Source organism: Euwallacea fornicatus, chromosome 3, assembly GCF_040115645.1.
Source record: "Euwallacea fornicatus isolate EFF26 chromosome 3, ASM4011564v1, whole genome shotgun sequence".
NCBI lineage: Eukaryota > Metazoa > Arthropoda > Insecta > Coleoptera > Curculionidae > Euwallacea > Euwallacea fornicatus.
This window is the reverse complement of record NC_089543.1, coordinates 2,931,262-2,951,354: the sequence shown is the minus strand read 5'-3', so window position 1 is coordinate 2,951,354 and position 20,093 is coordinate 2,931,262. Positions and strand designations below refer to the sequence as shown.

The window sequence follows — 20,093 nt, the reverse complement described above, 5'->3', positions numbered from 1 at the left end:
TGAAGGATTTCGTAATTACAAAAAGTTTTTGCGATTCTTTCTACAGGTTTTTTAAATTTTAGAAAGGATTTTAAAGTTTCAGTGTGTTTTTTTAAATTGGTACTGGATAGAGTTGGTCAATTAGAGCTCCAAATCATCCAAACCAAAGGACAGAATATTCTTCATCCAATTTTCTAGAAATTTTTGAAACTCCTCCATAGCAGATATTCAAAAAAATTTCAATTTTCAAAGCTTCTACGAATATCTAAAATTTTTAATACAATTTTTATGTGAAGTTTATTTTCTAACCTAAATTTCACAAAGAATCGAAACGAAATTACATCAGTGAATACTTGATAAAAGATGAGTTTTGTAATGTAACGATTTTAGAAGAAATTTGATATACTGTTCAGTGCTCCTCAGATGAGACCCTCGTATAGCCGTTATACAGGTAAAGAGAAATTAATGCGATGAATCGCGAATGTCGAAATTTTCGTCTTCCATCTTTTACTCAAACCACACAAATGAAATAGCTAAACATTCAAAACGCGATGGGAACAGTAACCCCTAAAAATAAAATTGAGTAGTATTCAAGTAGTGTAGTGATATTTTCCAGGAACAAACTTAATAAATAGCTTTTTTTTTAGTGGTTTCAAAAACACATTATAGGAAAATCTAAAAAAATTGGGTCGCTAATGCTAAAAGTTTGGGAAACGCCGTGCTAAATTGATTTGTATGAGGTAGCAGAACTGCTATTTTGGCAAACAAAAAAAAGACTATTACATGTTCCCTGCGCAAATTGAATGTCAAAAATTTTTGCGAAAACTAAACATATGCATATAAGATTATAACGACTTTTTCCTCTGTATACTGGCAGGTATTAAAAAAAATAATAAAAGCTTGGATCACAAATGCGGAAGTAGTGCTAAACAGATTGTTATAACTATTTTTATTGTCACTGTTCAGTTTTGCTCATTGTTTATTGTCTACACAAAAAAAGCAAAAATCATTAAGGAAACAGCGAAAAAATTCAGGAATGCCTTTGTTAATTCTCAAGGTAATATCTTTCCTCCATAACAATCTCTATCTAATAAATTTTCATTAGCCAAGCGAAGATTAACATGAAATTCCTTAAATGAGTTTGTTTGTGGATTTAGTCTAATAATGGTCAAACAAGGTAGGCAAACACGAAGCGATAGTCATCTGCAATTATTCGATAAACAAATTGAAAATTACCCCTGTTTTCAACTGTGCGGTTGTTACATCGAGCCGAGTACTGAGTCCGTATGGTACTTAGGTATTCCAACAGCCAATTCAGATCGCCGCGGTTCGCTTTTACTTAACAATTTTCGGCTGACGAGTACCAACGGACGAACTTTGAATTTTGTTGTTCATTTCTTACCAGTGTCTATTTAAGTGTTATTTTTGTGTCTGTAGTAGATTTTTGCGGTGAGTCTACAAAGGTCTACAAAAAGTGTACATTACAAGTCAAGAACTACATACGCGAATATCTCAATTAAATACTTAGAGCTTTTAACATGAATGGTTTATATTTTATGAGTAATAAACTTATTAGACATTACGCAAGGTGAAAAACCGAATTGGAGTCTAATTTTATTAAAGTGTTACCTTACTAGTAGGTAACAGGTACAAGTTCAATTATTGTAATAAGTATGATTACTTTCTTTAATGTGGAGACAGCAATTTTTATTCGTTAGTTGCACTGTGATCAAAGTTTCACATCATGTAAGTATTCAAGACAATAAGAGAGGGAACAAATAACCGCTCTGGTTTCAAAAAAATCCAGTTAAATGTCTTTTATCACCGAAAATAAGATTATGGTACAAACTTTCTTTATCAGTTATCGGATATAAATGATGCAAAATCTCTTAAATAATGAATGTAACATGTCCTACTTTGAGTTCCAATGTTAGGCGCGATGATATTTCTTTAACGTTAAGAAACTAATCGCCATTTAAAATATAACGATTAGAAAGTGTAATTATAACTATCGTTGATTCATCACTCATAGATTTGTTTAAGTAAGTGGTTACAATGAACTTTAACTATATTTGTTTAAAGTTATCAAAATTGTTTTGCTTAGAAATATGGAACCTTTATACAGCACCCTCTTTTTATAAATAATTTTGTATATTAAGTGAAAGACTTGATTTACCTCTGAGATTCTCAGCGCATTTAATGCTGTGAAACTAACACTGTCGTGAAAACAATAAACATTTTAGAAAACATGTGTAATAAATATCACTGAAGTTCATTTACCTTCATAAGGAAATATTAATTCCAATGATAATCAACTAGACATTCAAGGTTCTTTGTCTTTGGATGGATATGATGTGCATCTCATGCTAATGGGGAGAATATATCATTTAACGGTTAATTACTTGATTTTACACATGAGTAAGGGCAAATACCAGAAGCTATTTTTTATATCTTTATGCCTATTCAAGACTTAAATCTTCCACAGCGAATTATTTAAAAGAACTCCCCAGCCTAGTTGTTTTAATATAGATAGTAAATGTTGACCTATGAGGGAGCGAGGCTTTTATGTAATTCTATTGCATAAGACTGATCTGATGGTTTTTAGCATTATTATTGTTAAAAAATGAATGACGTAGGTTACCTGCATTTGTGCAATTAAATTGTCAAGAAAAACATATATATATATATATATACAAAATCTTTATTTCACACGAAATAAGCTATCGACATTTTGGTCTTTCTGCTCTTGAGTGTATGCATTTCATTTTACAGTCTCACTATTTGCAATTTTCCTTAAACTAGGTGTTTTATAAGCGGGACTAATGCAGGGGATAAGGGAATAAGATGTTAGGATAGGATTTATGTTTGGAGGTGTTCTAAGAGGGTGTTTGTGGGAGAATGGAAGCGTGATTGTCTAGTTTGTCTTGTTAGGTACAGTGGGGTCAGTAGTGCTAGATTGTGAGGATTGTTTTTCCATTTTGTTTGGATGTGTTGTAGTCGTTCCGTTATTCTTGTCATGTGCGTACGTTCGTATAATAGTTGGTTAGATGAGTTGTGTAGTGGGTTTTTGGGGATTCTTATTTTTGTGATAGTTCGTAGAGCGAGCAGATATTATTTGGACTCGCATAATGTAAAAGTACCTATTTTGACGGAAGGAATAAGAACCACATTCATAGAATAATGTGAATACTTTAAATTATTGCAAAAATTAGACCATTTTAGATAGGTTTAGAGAACATTCGAGGATTATCACATTCTCAATTAATTTTGAAGGCTAACATCACTTGCAATCAATTCACATAGAAAATTGAACTTTATATTCACCGTTCCACAAAATGGGGCGAAGCAAATGCATAACAAAAAAGCGAATGCGTTATTAACATAATACTTTTCACGAGGTCATTAATTGCTTGTTTTCACTAATGAATACCACTCGTATCTGCAACTATAACATCTTGGCGCAAAATTGACTTATTTAAATATTAATGAGAATGTTATGAAAATTGTGAGAGGGGCAGGTATTTAGTATTTAAGCATTTTCAATCAGTGTTTGATGTGTGTGGTATTAGGTAAAGGAATTGTAAATTGTTTGTTCATATAAAGTAAGTGACTTGAACATTCTAGTTCCTCAATAGTATATAATGAATTGTCATATTTGATGCGTGAAAAATGAGCGATCGAAAATCGATTTTATTGACTTTCTCACGTAAAAATCCTCCTATTACTGAAAACACTTAGGATCCTCCATTTCCGAGAAAAAAGGATATTTTGTAAATAAATGCAGGTTAAATTCTTCACAATCCATTCAACCAAAACTATACCAACGTAGATATATGATAAAACTAACTGAGACAATTCAATAAATTGAGAATAAATGGACAATCAACCACTTTCAGCCCAATTTTTCGTGATTTTATTTTTTGTTTTTGCCCTCCCAAGGTTGCGTATTTCCCAAAGATTCGCTAGGATATAAATTACACCGGATCCAATTATAGAATGTAAAAAGGGTATAACTACTACATAAACTAATTTGATTGCGCATTAATTACCTATTTTGACCAGAATACCATACCAAAGGTACTATTTTCCACTTCCTTTGTACCAACAATGGCGGAGGTACTGTATCAAGGCTAACGATTAGGCACAGTAATACAATTAAGGTCCTGTTAGTCGGAATATTTTATTTGGTAAATTTTATTGGCTGAATAATATGTTATCCGGTATTCCTTTCTCAATAACATACCTAATTACCATCATTAAGGTAATAATGATAATATTTCAATACAATGATTTTCCATGTTCGTTTAAGACCGTTCCAGAAGTGCGTAGATATTATCCATTACAAGCTATTTGTTACGGAAATATTTGTTCTTGATTTTTATTGGTAATATATCTGATATCATCATCGCCTTACTCTGCAACATTATTGGTTTTAATATTTAATAGAAATGCTAGCAGTGGCAAAATTAAACCTTTGCAATCAGAGAGATATGTCGATTGCCATTGAAATAGGAATTCCCTAAGTAAGATGTTAGACACGTGTAGCGATTACATAAGTGAAACTGTCTAATATGTAGATGCAGCACCCTTTTTAAACCTGATTGTTTAACAGAAGGGTCATTACTAAAATAACCGACAGATTAACAATTACAAACGTGACGTCCAAATGAAAAAATTAATCCCATTAAACTGGTTAGGCTAAAAGCGGCAATAATTCACCTTCTAATTAAAAATTCAGATTAAGAGGACCAAGATCTGTTTGCAAAAAACTTGTTCTAACGTATAAATTATAGGCTTATTTGCAATCTTTGAAACGGTTAACTAAGGCTGAATACACTTGGAAGTTGACTAACCTCTGCGTGAATGCATTATAAATAAAATAAATCATCGTATTTGTATCACCAACGATTTAATTTTTTTTAATTCTGTTAACCAACATGCAGCGAATTAAATATTGCCATTTATCATTAGTAAAACTCTTGAGATTGTTTACCTCTCGCAAATATGAAATTTTTTCTATCTGACTAATGCTGCCAAGTAGGTAGAAACACAAAAATGACATTGACCAATTTATGAATTTTAAATATGGAAAAATACAACAATAACTACATACAAGGGGTATCCAAATAAATGGGACACAGAATAACAAGGTATATTCCTTACACGGGTGTTTATATGATTATGTTACAACCTTTGAGGATAAACTTTTTGGATAAATGATGAAAAATATCTAAGTATGTAAAAGTTCTCAAATTCTCATTTTCATAATGCAGACGGCCAATTTCTCTAACTCTAATTCCGTATTTAATTTTAATACCCTGTATCTCCTTTAATATTTACTTTCGGATTAGCCAACTGAAGCAATATTTTTATGTAAGGAATTTGGTGCCACTCTGCATCCCACTCTGGTTGCGACACCTCGTATACATATATTCGATCCTTGAAACTCAAATTCCGGATGATTTATGGCTGTTAGAAAATGTATTCAATTAACACAAATTTAACGCAAACGCAATGATCAAAATTAGAAGATTTGAAAAAACCCGTTTTTTCATGTGAGAAATTCCCATATAATCTCTTTGAAACTTGTTCCTTCGGAATTTATATTTGTGGTCTGGCATCATGATAAAGCGTAAATGATAAAGGGTGACATAATACTTTTTGATTTAAAATAAGAACGCTCATATATCTTGACAGACAAAGAAAATTAACGAATTCAACACTATATATGACCATTAGTTATAATAAACCATTTTTCGAAATAAAATATACAGTCTGCCCCAGGTAAGGGTGAACAGCATGGGGATCTCCGAAAGAGTAATAGATACAAAATCGCTTAAATTAGGAAAAAGCTGCACAATTTAAAACAAATTAATAGTCCCTTTTTATAACGGCCAAATTACGAATGATTATGAAAATATCCGAAAAAGAAACGAATTTGGCGGTTTGTGTGTTTTTTTGCAAATAACTTATACGGTTAAAATGAGAGGAATGAATATTTTATATTATCGACAGACTTTTTTGAAAACTCCTTAGGAATGTTGCCAGTTTTCTTGTTAAATCTTTACTTTCCAAGATAAATTGTAAAATTTTCGATTTTCACATAGGTGCTATATCGAATATTTACATTTTCAAAATAAAGGAGTTCTCAAAAAAGTCTGTCGATAATATAAAATTTTCATTACTCTAACTGTAAGAGTTTTTTGCAAAAACCGAAAACCACTTAATTCGTTTTTTGCCGGATATCTTCGTAGTTTTTGGGAATTTCACCGGTATAAAAACAGATTATTAATTTGCTTTAAATTGCGCAACTTTTTCGCAATTTAAGCGATTTTGTATCTGTTGCCGTTTCCGAGATTTCTGTGCTGTTCATTCCTATTTGGAATAGACTATATATACAGTTCGTCCTTTTGTAAAAAAAATATAATTTACCTCGATATCACTGAGAATCGGCAATACCAAATTAGTAAATTGCAAAGTACTAATAAATGCACTAGTCGGGCTATTAATATATAATAAAATATACATAATTAACATTCCGATTAAATTAACTAAGATTTTTCATTGAAAAAACGCAAGATTTTTGCGTCAACAACATGCCGTGAAGGTGTAATTAAGCGAAAGTACCTTAAAAAATGTTGTCTCTTTTGCCGGTGATAAACCCCATTAAAAGTACATCAATAGCGTTGTTCGTATCGTAAAACTACTCTAATCGACAACTAAAGTTAGACTTTTCCTCGAGGCATTTTCCCTTTCTTTAAAAAAATCACTCACTATTGGCTATAAGATTGGACGCTGAAACGTATACGGTTCTAGATAAATACACATCAGGCTAGACGTTTTTAACAATATTACTAATCAGGCTGTTTAAACAATATCCGTCAATATAATTATTTTATTCACAATGAAGTTTGATTGCCACGGCAGGCTAGTTCCACCACGAGGATTAGACACATCTCTGCATCGTTGGGAAATTTAAAACAGTGGTCATTTCAACTACCCAGCTAAGAACAAGTTCTAAAATAATTCCCCTCTTTTCAGAATTAATGGCTCAGTAATAACAAAAAAAATAAAAATGAACCGATACGCAAAATTATTCTTCCATAGAATTTTAAAGGACTTCAAGCAACGAGAACTACTACCTCTGAAACTACTATTCTTTATGCATTCCTCGAGTAAGTTCTCTTGTATTCTGCTTAATGTAGAGTATATTATATACAATTTTAGCAATATTGGTTCTCTATCCATACCTCACAATTCACATGAGAGAACTAGGTATAAATGTGGAAGAAACAGCCATTATGTCAGCAGTCACCCCTGCGGTGGCGATTCTCATGCCTCCTTTAGCTGGGATGATAGCGGATAAAATTGGGAATTTCAGGGTAAGTGTTAAGCTTGACCACTTACCTTTTCTGAACATCAACTTTCCAGTATCTACTATCGTTCTTTTCGATTGTTGGTGGAGCCTCAGCCCTTCTTTTGCTACTGGTGCCAGTAGGAAGAATAACTCTGACTTTTCCTAAAGATATTATATTTGGAATGTCATGTTCCCCTCATCAGCCCTTGACCTTGACAATGAATCAAGAGTTTCCCTGCAGTCTTACGGCGGCAGAGAATAATGAAATTAACGTGGAGTTGACATTAAGGTCATGTGGATACGCATGTCAAGCGATTTTGAGCGAAAATTATTCTAGTACTGTCCTGAAAACGAGAAAATACGAAATTCAAATGATAGATATTGAAAACAACTCCACGCTTAGCTACACCTATACCTTAGAAGAGGCTGATATCAATGAGACGCTGTTAATATCTAATAACAGAAACCAAAAAACTTTAAAAAATAACGAAAGATATCAAACTTCGATTAGAAAACTGTCCAAAAACGTGATATATTTTCCCGCACATTCGCTTTTTAATTTTTCCTGTGACATTAGGAAAGAGAACAACGTTTCTTGTATGATGGGTTTTGGAGACCATTTCAAAAACTTCACAAAAATAGGTCCAGTATTTAAAGCTGCTATAATAGTCGACGAAATATCTCATGATGATTTTGAAGAAAACAGACTTACATATCTCGTTAAAAATGTAGAGGGAAAGGAAAATGTGCAATGTATGGAAAATCAGTCTTTACTGAAAAAACACATTACAATTTCGATTCCTGTAAACGATAACGAGACTAAAATCCAGTATTTGGACCTTGGGAGTTGTAACAGGAAATGTCTGCTGACAAGCTCCAGAAAACAAATATGCTCGAACCAAAAGACCACAGTTGAAAAAGACATGAGTGTGACCTTTTGGTCGTACTTACTCGTTAGAGTTTTCGTGGGAATCGTAAGTGGAACTTCTTTTGCCATGTTTGAAGGTGCAGTTATAGCAATTCTCAGAGAACATAAGGCTGACTACGGCTTACAGAGAATTTATGCTACTATAGGTGGTATGATCAGCTCTCCCTTGTCTGGGTGGATGATTGACTTTGCCAGCAAAGGCAAAGGATACACTGATTTCAGGTGAATATAGTTTTATAATAGTTTTCATTCACCTTTGATAATATTTGTTTTTGCAGACCAATATTTTTCCTTTATGCTACTCTGAAATTGATCAGTGGAATCCTCATGCTATTCATCAATTTAGAATTCAAAAAGGCAGCTTCAAGTGTTGTGAGCGATGTCATCCAAGTACTTAAGAAAATGGAGCTTATTGCTCTCTTTATATCGTGCCTAATTCTAGGTACTCTTTCCATTTTTACTGTAATTCACAAACTGCAAACATTCACTGATTTTCAGGATGTGCTTGGGGCTTTATTGAAAGCTTTCTCTTTTGGCTGCTCGAAGACCTTGGAGGGTCAAAATCTCTTATGGGTTTGACTATTACCGTAGGTGGGGTAGTCGGTATTCCTTTATTAGTGTTGTCAGGCCCCATTGTCAAAAAACTAGGACATGCCAACGTAATATTCATTGGATTTATCTTCTACGCCATAAGATTGGTGGGTTATTCGATGATCTACAATCCATGGTTATGTCTTATATTTGAGGCAATGGAAAGCATAACTTTTGGATTGAGCTTCACCGCTGCAGTCACGTATGCGGCTAAATTATCGACTGTCACCACAGATACCAGCATTCAAGGAATGCTTGGAGGCATCTACTATGGAGTTGGTAAGTTATCTTAGAACCCACGTTTTTTTTTTAATTCATACCAGTTTTTTTTTCACTTACCATTAGGAAAAGGGGTTGGCAGTTTAGTAGGAGGATATCTAATCAAACCCATAGGAATCAGATACACCTTCCAACTATTTGCTGTAGTAATTTTAATAATCGGTTTGATATATTTCGCGTTTTATCATTTTTACATGAAGCACAGGCCTTCAGAAGGAACAGATATAACAAAAAAAGACTCAATTCCGTCCCCTGATGGCTTTGCAGAGGTAGACTTGAAAAATGCTATGGTATTAAAATCTGAATCTCATGAGTTACCTGCGGCTGTCTTTGAAGATGCTATGTGCAATCCTGCTTATGAAGCCACCGAAAAAGACGTAGAGAGAGATGAGCAAGAAAACAAGGCTGTAAATGATCAAGTTGTAGCGTAGCAAAAAAAAATGTAGGATGATTTTTCAGTATTTTAAATCAGTGAAAATGTTAAGACATTCTAGTTAGGTAACAGTCCAAAATTCTTATGTTCCTAATATTTCTTGAAATCTCGATACTCCTTTTAAAGGCCTTGTATTTACTTGAATGGCCCATGTATAATTTTATTTATTATTAAACTTATTCTTAGGTTTTAAAATAGATTATTAGAGTTTAATATCCTATTTATTATTAAAAATAACAGTAGCATTCCTACCAGAACATCAAATAAATTGAATATTTATAAATAGATATTTTAATCCAGGAATTATAGAATGTTAAAAATGAATCTGTGATATAAATAAAAAGTTAAATCGCGCCAACACTGATGTTTTTCCCCCAACTACCCAAACAAATTGAAACCCATATGTGCTCCTGTAAATTGTTTTCCTTTGAAAATGAAATAAAAAATGGCGTTTCATGAAGGTATACAGCAAAAAAATATTTCGAAAATATCAGAATCACGATAAGACAGAAAGAAATTATGCCATTAGAACAGGAAGAATATGATGATCAATATGTTGGTCACAGGTAGGGAAATTCAAACACTTGTTTATTTGTAACCACCACATATAGTATATTACAGAACGCCACATTCTACATGTTACAGCAACGATAGGCATATCTGAATAAAGACAAATTCTTTTGTCTGTTGAATAATCCCTTGGCACCTTATATTAGTTGCGGGTAGTTCAGTTCAGTCTTCATCCGGTAAGATCTTAAACGACCTAAATAAAGAACCTGAAGCAGATATATCAAACATGTATTAAAAAAAAACTTAGTTTTACGCCGAACTAATTATTAAAGAAAAACGTTATTCTAAATTATGTGTTATAATGATCTATATCACTAGGCTGTCTAATAATAACTAGACACCTTATATTAGTTAAGGTTTAACCGGGTTTAGGTTAGTTCAGATTTCATATTAATGTAATTGCATCTTTGGCGGCTGATCTTAAACGAACTAAATGGAGAATTTGAGGTAGATATAATATAAAAGGAGGTATAATATATCAATATAATATAACAATAATTGAAAAACCTCAGTTTTACACCGCACTTATTAAACAAAAAATTTATTCTAAATCATTTAAATCTTACTTTCAGCCTTTTTTCAATTTTAACAAGTTATTATAAAACCTAGTTTTATCCCAAATTTATTCTGACATGGGTTCCGGATCAGACCCTGAATTCTCTTTGGCAGATCTTCGACTTGATTTATTACCCTCACTCAGCAGGGCTGCAAGACTATTTGCAGAAGTAGTTAACACACTAAATTGTTTCTCTCTTGCAAGAATTTCTTGCTCAAGTTCCTTCTTTTCAGCAGCTAAATCCGCTAACTCTTTCTGAAGGGCTTTCAGGTTTTTATTGGTATCGGTCCTTGGTGGTTCCTTTTCAATTGCCTTAGCCAACAGGTCATACTGAATCCTATTTTGTTTAACAATTTTCGCATTTTCTAGTTCCTCCTTTTGATTAGCAATCTCCGTTTTCTTTTCAGCAATGTTACTTTTCATATCAGAGTGCAAACTTTTGTAGTTTTCTAATTGTTTGGCATTTTGATTATGGACTAAATCAGAGCGCCTTCTTGAGTGTTTAACTAGGGCTAACTGTGCTGAAATCTTGTTGCAAGTAATTTGGGCTTCTTCAGGTGTTTCATCTGTTGTATGAATCCATTTGGACATCATTTTAACTATCACGTTCAAGCGGCGATCTTCACCGGTGCCGTCACCATCGAAAATGAGGCGCCTCTTGATGACCTCCTCTGAAATTAACGTTTCAAATATAGTTTTGTACGCAATATAAGAAGAACAATTATAGTTATCTTCCTAGCTGGATATGCAGTATACTATGCTCAAACACTTTAAAATACATTGTTAGAGTTTGCATTAATCTCATGATCTACTTTGGCCTAATACAATTTTAAAAAAATTCAGTGTTAGTATATTTTATTAATATTGAACTCAAAGCACATGAATGGTTACATGAAGAGTTAATTCCATGTCATTTGTGAAGAATATCAAAATTTTAAAGCTTACTTTGTTTTGTACTTATATATTTTTAAAATATGTAATTGAAAACTTTAATACAACCTGTGTTTTAAGCTCTATACATTGTTAATGAAACAGTAAATACCATATATATCAAAATATAATTAAAGTAAACAGTAAAACTAATAATTCAATTGATAAACATGCTAAAATGTATAAATAGCAGTATTAATATTAGCAACTCTTGAGCCTTCTGTCATTTTACTATATTTAAACCATATCCTAATTGCCTCTAGTGGTAATATACACAGGGATTATCATAATATAACTTTTCTATAGCTAAGCATTCCAAGCAGTACCAACTGAGCTCAGTGGCGATTGCCCCACAGCACTGCATTAGTATGCATCATAAACAGTGATGGATTTAAGTATATTCCCTTGCAAAACTACTGATTTAGTTCATTTCAGGAATGACTGTACATATACTCCTCTAAGCCTTGCTGAACTATAAAACCTCAAAGGAACGATACTAAGGTAGCACCGACGTGTCAAAACAGTTTTTTTCAAAAAATTTAATGCACTATTTACAATATATATATATTTATAAGCACAGCAACCAAAAGTATAAGGACTTTCATACAAATGCGGCAGCCATAGAACTCACGGATATATCCATCGATAGCAGCAAAAGGCATAATGAAATATGCCTTCTTGACCAACGTTAACTGCTCATGCTATGCATATGCTTTCATGCATGGAACGAGGGTTAGATTACAAACAACTACAAGTGGATATAAAATGAATAAATTATAGCCCTACCTTCAGACATGATTCCACAAGAAAACACCACTTTGTAGCTATGCTCTCCTGAATAAATATAAAAGAAAATTAAATGAAAACTAGAATATTAAATCAAAACATTTTACGTTTCGCGATATTTCGTTTGCTGTATTGAAATTTTAGGTTATTCTGAATCCAGATGTCAACGTCAATCTGTCAAATTATAACTTAATATATATATATATATATATATATATATATATATATATATATAGTAAAATGTAACGAGAAAAAGCTCGTCCTTACCTGGTTTAGACAAAGCGAAAAACTCACTGAAAACTATATAATTTAATGAAACATGTAATTCGCTTCGGGATAATTAGGGCAGTCGTTGGACTGTCTTAATTGACCTTGAAGCTTTGTAGTCTGTTAAATACGGAAAGAGAAAATGAACAACGCAACCCACCATACATCAATTCCTCAGTAAGCTTCTTACTAGTCATTAGGTCCTATAAAATAATGACTAATTTAATAAGAACATTTTTCTGACTTAATCTTTCAGTTAAGTTACTAAAAAAAGTTAAGTTTAAAGCGTGAATTAAACGTGCCTTTTTTTCATGATTTATAATGTTTTGTATTTTCTCTTATCGTTTGCAATATTTCAAACAAGACGCGAGAAATTAAATTGATTTATTTCTCCGTGTTCAAATCTATGAATGGATTGAGATAATAACATGCTAATTTGAGATATCAGAGGCCTACTATTTTATAGTCAAAATCGCCTAATATTTTATATCCCAGTTAACACAAAAAAAAAGCTAGGAAAATGGGCACTGTCGGTGAAGATCTGTATAATATTCCACTTAGTAGTGCATGTCACTATTAGATGTCGCCACAAATGCTAAATTCCAATATTCATCATAATTCAAAAATAAATGAACACGTATTAAATAATATACACAAAATACTAAAATCTTTACCATACCTATAAAAAACTTCATTTAACATAGTTGGACCACCCGTGTACACGTAATAATATGTTTATTAAAAAAATTAAATTTAATGTAGTGTAAAATGTATGAACGGAGCCATCATTGCGAACGCCTCCTCATAGATGTCAGCAAACAATGGCAATGACATTTCAATTCCTGTCCTCCCACTCTCGTGTCCCGATTTGTGGAACATGGCGGACGTTTTGTTGTAAACATGAATTTGTTTGTCGATAAATATCTGCCTTGAAATAAAAATATCTATTTTATGCATTGGCTAGTAAGTAAACCGTGCAATTAGTGTTTCAGTAGAAAAGTTCATCTAGATCAGCCGCATGGTTTTTAATTCAGATGTCAGCTGTTACACATCCCGTGTCAGGTTAGTATTACATTTTAAGGGTAGTTTTTAGGAAGGGACAAAATACAGATTGAGACCCTCCGTCAACTATAGTAACTTTCTTATGAGTAACCTCCTTTATACGTGCTAAGTATCCTATTTCTCATACATATTCTTACATAAATTGGGGTATTGAATTTAAGGGTTTAAACCCTGTGGCAGGTACTTCTATCATAGGGTACATGAAGTCTTTCAGAACAGACTCCATGTGCTATTGCTATTTATGTCTATAACCTGTAAGGGAATAAGTAATGAATGCTTTAGACTAGTGTTGCCATCAAAATTACCTACTTACTCTTTAAAGATTTGTCCAAAAAATCTAGCAAAATACATATTTTCAGACATGGTTTTGTGAATTCTATGGCAAAATTCCATTAATAAATTATTGAGTATGTTCAATTAATTTGTGTACAAGAAAAACTCTGAAAAATTATTAGTTAATGTTACATTCAAGCACCAGTAGGTACCCAACTAGCCAGTGCTAATATGGCACACTAAGCTTGGAAAAGAACTCACTAATTTTCAAATTTTTTGTAACTGTATTTGAAATGTGCCAACTACCTATATTTTGTTTGTTTTAACAATTGTTATTACATTGTGTAGGTCATTTTTTCATAATCATTGATAATTTCAAATTAGTTCCTGACGAGTATCTAAGAATGGGTGAATTGTATACATACATATTCAGTGGCAGGTAATATATGAAGGGATAGTTCGAAATAGTGTCTGATGGTCTCAAACTCAAAAATTTCAATGGAAAAAAATTGAGAAATTTCAGAAATTAATGACTATTTTGGTGCACAAAATGCCAAATTAAAAGAATTACTAATGCTTTCAGGATAACAGTATACTACTAGTTCCTTATAGAATATGTTAAACATTTACCAAATTTCCCTTTATCAAAACGTGGATGTTACTTATTTGCTAAAATATACAATGTTAAAGTAACTTCTACATAAGCAATATAAAAATGAAATGAAGGCCTAAAATAATTAACGCTTGGATATAGATACACATCTAAGACTAAATATTAATGTTTTCGCATAGTGCATTTGTAGTTCAGATGTATTCTATTAATTAGAATTTCACCACATCTTACATCATGGTAATGAATTTTTTTCACATAATACCTATTTTTGTGTTTAGGTGCTGATCCCACGAAGGGTATCCCAAAGAGAAGAGCAGTGAGCATAGGGTAAGTGTCCAAGTAATCATTTTTAATTAGAAATGGCAATAAAGCTGTAGTCTGTTCATTTTATCAACTATTCTCATCACAAAAGACTTCCATGATTTAAGTGTCTACTGAAAGTTTTAGAAATTTGCCTCCTATAACTTGAATGCTTAATTATTAATCTGAACTATTGAGCTTATTCCAGTTTAAAGCAATATCATATTTAACTGTTTCTAAAACCATATGATTTGTCCTATATATAAAAAATATATTTATAAAAATACCTCAGTTTTTTTAGAACCGTATCTAAAAAAGCATTTACTTTACTTTCCTTATTGATCATGCCCCCACATAGTGCCATAGCCTCCCTACCTAAAAAAGGAAAAGTGTCTTTAAAGTAAATATAAAGCTGTTGCCTTAGCTGTTGGATGTTAGTATTTATGTAAATTGGAAACGCTTCATGCCGTTTTCTAGATTCAATTAGGATAAGGGCAAATATTTCTTGTTATCATTTAATGGATTGCATTTAATGTTGTTCTTATATTACTTCTAAAATCATTTTTGCTTTATCTTGTGTTGCCATTCTCACCTCGTTATTTAAAATGTCTTTTAACCTAGTTTAGAAGCAAATTTATGTCAATATGTTTCTAAAAGAATATTTTCTAACTATGCTTCTAAAATCTTAAGATTTCCGCCTTGTAATGAATATTTATGTTGGAAAATTTGGATAAATAGTTTTTTTAACTGATGTTGTAATGAATTATTAATCATGTCTAACAGGCAAATAGCAGCAGAGTGAATTAAACATACTAGGAATATATGTCGCATAGACATCAAATAATTTTTGCAATGGAACTTCGTTCGTCATTTCCTTCAAATGTTCATTCATGACTTGGTTTTTACTACAAAGAATAGTTTTGTGTAGTATTTTAAGGTCTCTTACCTGTCGTGCACCCTACTACGTTCTCAGGTAAATCTTTGTTCAACTTCCGTGGAAATTTATTATCATACGACAACTGCGACTAACTGGGTTATAAATTGTTAAAAACGGTACAGGTATAAAAATTTGCCTTTCTAAGCACCACATACATCCCAATGCCTTTTTTAAATTTAAGCAATGCTTTCTTTTTAATTTTATTCCTCGGACAAACTGCTTTTAGAATTTCTAAATAGACAAGAACCTACATCTCTAAATTTAGTAGCTTGAGACTGTATAATGTGGCAACATTTAACATTATTATCCGGAGACGTAAAGAATTGCCGGCGAAATCCACCCTATTAAAATGCGCCTGTTTAAATTTGTTGTCATTTATAAGGCTTTGTGTTATCCCCGATATTTTAAAATCCTGTAACTACATCGTCAATCTTCATATACGTCAGGGGAATCTATGTGTCACGGAGGTGAGCCATGATGCTATTTTATCTAATCTAGACGCAAGTAAATTTAGGTTTAATATTACATTTGAAGAAATAATTTGAGAATGTTTACAAGCAGTAAGCTTGTTATTGCTCGTCAGTATCGCCCCTTCCCGAGGGTATAATACAAAGCGTCATCCCCGTGAGCGCAATAAGTATACTTACTAAAATTGATGCAATTGCCTTTGTTGAAAAAGTAATAAATTTGACAAAGATGGAGGCAATTTACATATTTAAGTGGCCTTAAAGTTGATTTGTGTCATTTCACCTAACATGTAGCAGGACCTTATAAGACAAAAATATCTCGATAATTTTTTTTGCAGGATCAGCTTCTGAATCGCAACCAAACGCATAAAAATATCTGCTTGATTTATGGGCTGCTCGCCATACTTATGGGTTATTAAAAATGGTAGTAAAACGCTTTTAGGAATTACAACCAATCAATCTGAGTGCGAAGCCACACTTTGTTTCTTAGAATGAAGTGTCTATATTCTTCATCTTTCTAAAATAAAAAAATCGCATTCTTTGAGCTGCCAAGGTATATTAAATGCCGATGTTATCGAGATGCACTAGATGTGCTATGCAGTAAAACGGGGATAATGATCGCAGTTAAATTGCCTATGGGCCCTTATTAATTTGTATTAGTAACAGTTTGTTCATTATACAATTTACTTATTAGCCTAATTTGTCGATAGCCTTAATCTCAACTTGTCTATGCATATCACAATAAGTGCAGTTTGCCATTGAAACTCAAACTGAAACATTAAAAAAAAAAACACTTTTCCTATCAGTGAACGTGAGCAATTAAAGCGGAACTGATAAAACTTGATGTTTACGCAGTCTGTCTTAAATTTGGAAACAAAACAAAAAATAAATAAATTTTATGTTTATTACCTGTGAGCATTAAAAAATACAGATAAGCATAAACGGGTAATAAGTTGGCGAGGGTAATTGTTGGAAAATTATATTACACATAAACTATTGAAAATTATTTAAATAATATTTTTTTGTAAAATATAAGTGTCTATTATCTATTCAAAGAGGGATAAATGTCATTCCCAATTTCACAAAAACCAACCCTTAACAGGAGAGCCCTTTTTTTTATGAATGTAAGTACAAGTACTTAAAGTGTCTGTTACGTTAAGGTACAATCTCTCCGTAAAAAGTTCGCATTGAACTACGATATTCATAAATAAAACATTGATCTTAAAAGTAAGTGAAGCAACGTCCTAAAGCGCTCTTTCTTTATGTTTTCATATCGAAGACCATAAACTTCAGGTTTTTTCACGTTCGGGTTTAGGCTGGGGCAAGAGGTTGCAGCAATAATGCGAGACAGCTTCGTGCCTTACCTTTTTCCATAATTCATTGGTTTGGGTGGCGGGATCGCAACAAATATTTAAATGGTCTAGTTTCCATTGTTATAGGGAATACTTAAACATTTTTATTCAAAGAACTAGCGAAAGTGCAGCCTCTTGGAAGGTTTCGTATTCAGATTCTTGGCATATGTTTAAGACATCGCCCTATGATAATGCACAGTGAGAATTCCTTCTTTGGTGAAGATAAATTGAAATGTTGTACGTTTAAACTAGTGAATATAATAGAATCTGAAACGGTAACCAAAAGGTTTGCAGTGGTTTATGGTTAAAAATTGCCTGTTAAACTTTGCCAATCTGTAGTTGTAATATTATCAGTTACTAAAAATGCAATTATACTCGTATATGAAATGAGTAACAAGGTTAGAAATTACTCATAAATTTTCCAATAATTCTTGATAATACCTAATTCGCCCTGTTGAATCCCTCAAAATGCTCGAATGTCCTAATAGTTTCTAATAATTTCAGTCATTTGTGACGTGTGTGGCTGATAAAATGTGATATTTTTTTATTTTTGTATTTGCCAAAATTCTAAGAATATTTTTTATAATATGCCATATTTAAATTATTAGCTGTTTCTAAAAGCTTAATATTGGAAATAAATAAGATTTTTGCATTTCGAGGGCAACTTGTCAACGAAAATTATAACAGCCTATTTTAAGATGATGGACCTTTTTATGTGGGTAATCTTGTATATACATACATATAGAATTTAAAGAAGGCCAAAAATATCGAGATTGAAGGACGTGGAACATAAGTAATGGATAAAGTTGTTGGAAATTTAAGGAATTTTTATGAATTATCCTGAATTCAACAGTCATTTGGAACTGCAATAATTATTGGAAACTGTTGAGTTATTATTCAAAGTGGTGCAGAATGTTAGGACGGATTGCACATGGAAAAACCGGACAAAAAAAATGATGTGAACATAAGCTCACAAATGTTTTCTTACCGGGATATAAGGTGTTATCGTTTTAAAATAGATATCAATATTTTCCGTTCACCTTTTAGAGTTGCAGATATTTGCTACAAATGCGGAGTGTTGACTGTTGGTCTTAAGGGTATAAACAAATAACTTCGCTCAGTGTTGAAAATCTATATGGTGACCAATTTTTTTTTGTACTCGGTAGAATTAAGTAAATTTTTCTCTGATCAGAGTATTTTCGTAAATTAATTATGGAAGGGATCAACTTCCCTTTAGCTGAAACAGAGAAAAAGAATACAGAGGTCCATCGTGTGTACCAATACCATGAAAACTAATACATTTGATTTTCCCTGCGAAAATATTTTTAAAGGAGTTTTTTTGGTTTAAAAACATTAAAAATTTTAGTGTCGTATTGCTAATGGTGTTATTTAGCTGTTATATAAACGTAGGGGCCATGATATTGCACCAAAGCTAAAGTTTAAGTTAAGCTGGACTAGAATATTTCATAACTAAAATCATTTACGACAGTTATAAAACTTCGGGCCTGATTTTATACATCACTTTTAATATTACACGTTTTCCTGTAGAAATATTTTTTCGGAACTATTCTTGTACTTCTATTTATCTTAAGTCTTTTGAGGAACATCAAAATATTCGTGTCGACTATACCATACATTTTCAGTTGATATTTGTTCTGCTCAAGAATGCAAGAATTTTTTTCACGTCTGTTCAAAATCGAATCTTATAAACTTGTATATATGATATTCGTTTAGTTGACGTTACCTACGTGCTTTAGATTTTAGTTGTAGCTAGTTTTTGTTATGTTAGTTCGGGTTTGTATTCTAACTATCCATATGAAATTCTCATCGATTAGCATTCATTTACCTAGGAAAAATGTTTCAATCTTATACATCAAAGATTTATTAATAAACTATATCTGTTTTTGGGTGTAGTAAAGAATATTTATATAATTTATATGGAATTCAATGCCTTTTTATAAAATTTTATATTAAATAGACGTAAATTTGCTTCAGAGACGGGCAGTCCAAACCTCAAGCTTAAAGAAAGGAAAATTTTGTCCAAAAAAATTATACAATATTTTTATATCCGATTTTTCTTCTGATTTAAATTTTTCCAATATAAGTGCTTAGTTCAGCAGTACAGACAAATGGTTTGCAAGACTTACCGCAGGTTATTGTGTGGTGAACGAGAATAGAAACTATTTAAAATCAGAGTTCAGGCAAACGCGGTTCTCGAGATACTGGGACTAATGGGATCTAAGCCCCCTTCTAGAAGTCCCCGGAAAGTGGAGAGTGCTTTACCGTACTATCCGTTATCAGTCACCAACCACTTCGTGGTAGTTCCACCCCACCACCAACGCTCCACCATGTCGGCGGAGTCATCCATCCGATTGCTGTCACCGGGCACTGTATTCTTTGCCTCTCGCGTGGC

At 32.4% G+C, this 20,093-nt stretch overlaps 3 protein-coding genes across 7 annotated transcripts in view; 2 read left to right on the top strand and 1 right to left on the bottom strand.

Annotated features, from left to right (window-relative positions):
* The first annotated feature begins 1,253 nt into the window (after positions 1-1,253).
* Positions 1,254-9,918, top strand: LOC136350433 (uncharacterized). Of its 3 annotated transcripts, none has more exons than XM_066302110.1 (7): positions 1,254-1,428; positions 7,021-7,154; positions 7,207-7,361; positions 7,411-8,486; positions 8,543-8,706; positions 8,763-9,134; positions 9,201-9,918. In XM_066302110.1, the coding sequence occupies exons 2-7, from the start codon at positions 7,055-7,057 to the stop codon at positions 9,563-9,565; spliced, it is 2,232 nt and encodes a 743-aa protein (XP_066158207.1). In that variant the 5' UTR covers positions 1,254-1,428; positions 7,021-7,054; the 3' UTR covers positions 9,566-9,918. The 3 variants fall into 3 exon arrangements, with proteins under 3 accessions (XP_066158207.1, XP_066158208.1, XP_066158209.1); XM_066302111.1 differs by lacking the exon at positions 1,254-1,428 and adding an exon at positions 1,475-1,725; XM_066302112.1 differs by lacking the exon at positions 1,254-1,428 and adding an exon at positions 3,081-3,581.
* Positions 9,919-10,151: 233 nt separating this feature from the next.
* On the bottom strand, positions 10,152-19,958 carry thoc7 (THO complex 7). Of its 3 annotated transcripts, XM_066302123.1 has the most exons (3): positions 19,828-19,958; positions 15,250-15,299; positions 10,152-11,364 (listed from the first exon to the last, which is right to left on the bottom strand). In XM_066302123.1, exon 3 carries the CDS (start codon positions 11,285-11,287, stop codon positions 10,760-10,762), a length of 528 nt encoding a protein of 175 aa, XP_066158220.1. In that variant the 5' UTR covers positions 11,288-11,364; positions 15,250-15,299; positions 19,828-19,958; the 3' UTR covers positions 10,152-10,759. The 3 variants fall into 3 exon arrangements, with proteins under 3 accessions (XP_066158220.1, XP_066158221.1, XP_066158218.1); XM_066302124.1 differs by lacking the exon at positions 15,250-15,299 and having other exon boundaries at positions 19,828-19,948; XM_066302121.1 differs by lacking the exons at positions 15,250-15,299; positions 19,828-19,958 and adding an exon at positions 12,410-12,578.
* tgo (Aryl hydrocarbon receptor nuclear translocator homolog tgo) overlaps positions 13,527-20,093 on the top strand; it is a 42,608-nt gene continuing 36,041 nt past the window's right edge. The window contains exons 1-2 of the mRNA XM_066302119.1: positions 13,527-13,738; positions 14,903-14,951. Coding sequence (XP_066158216.1) covers positions 13,711-13,738; positions 14,903-14,951 — 77 coding nt within the window. The 5' untranslated portion in view covers positions 13,527-13,710. The remainder of the gene's footprint in view (positions 13,739-14,902; positions 14,952-20,093) is intronic.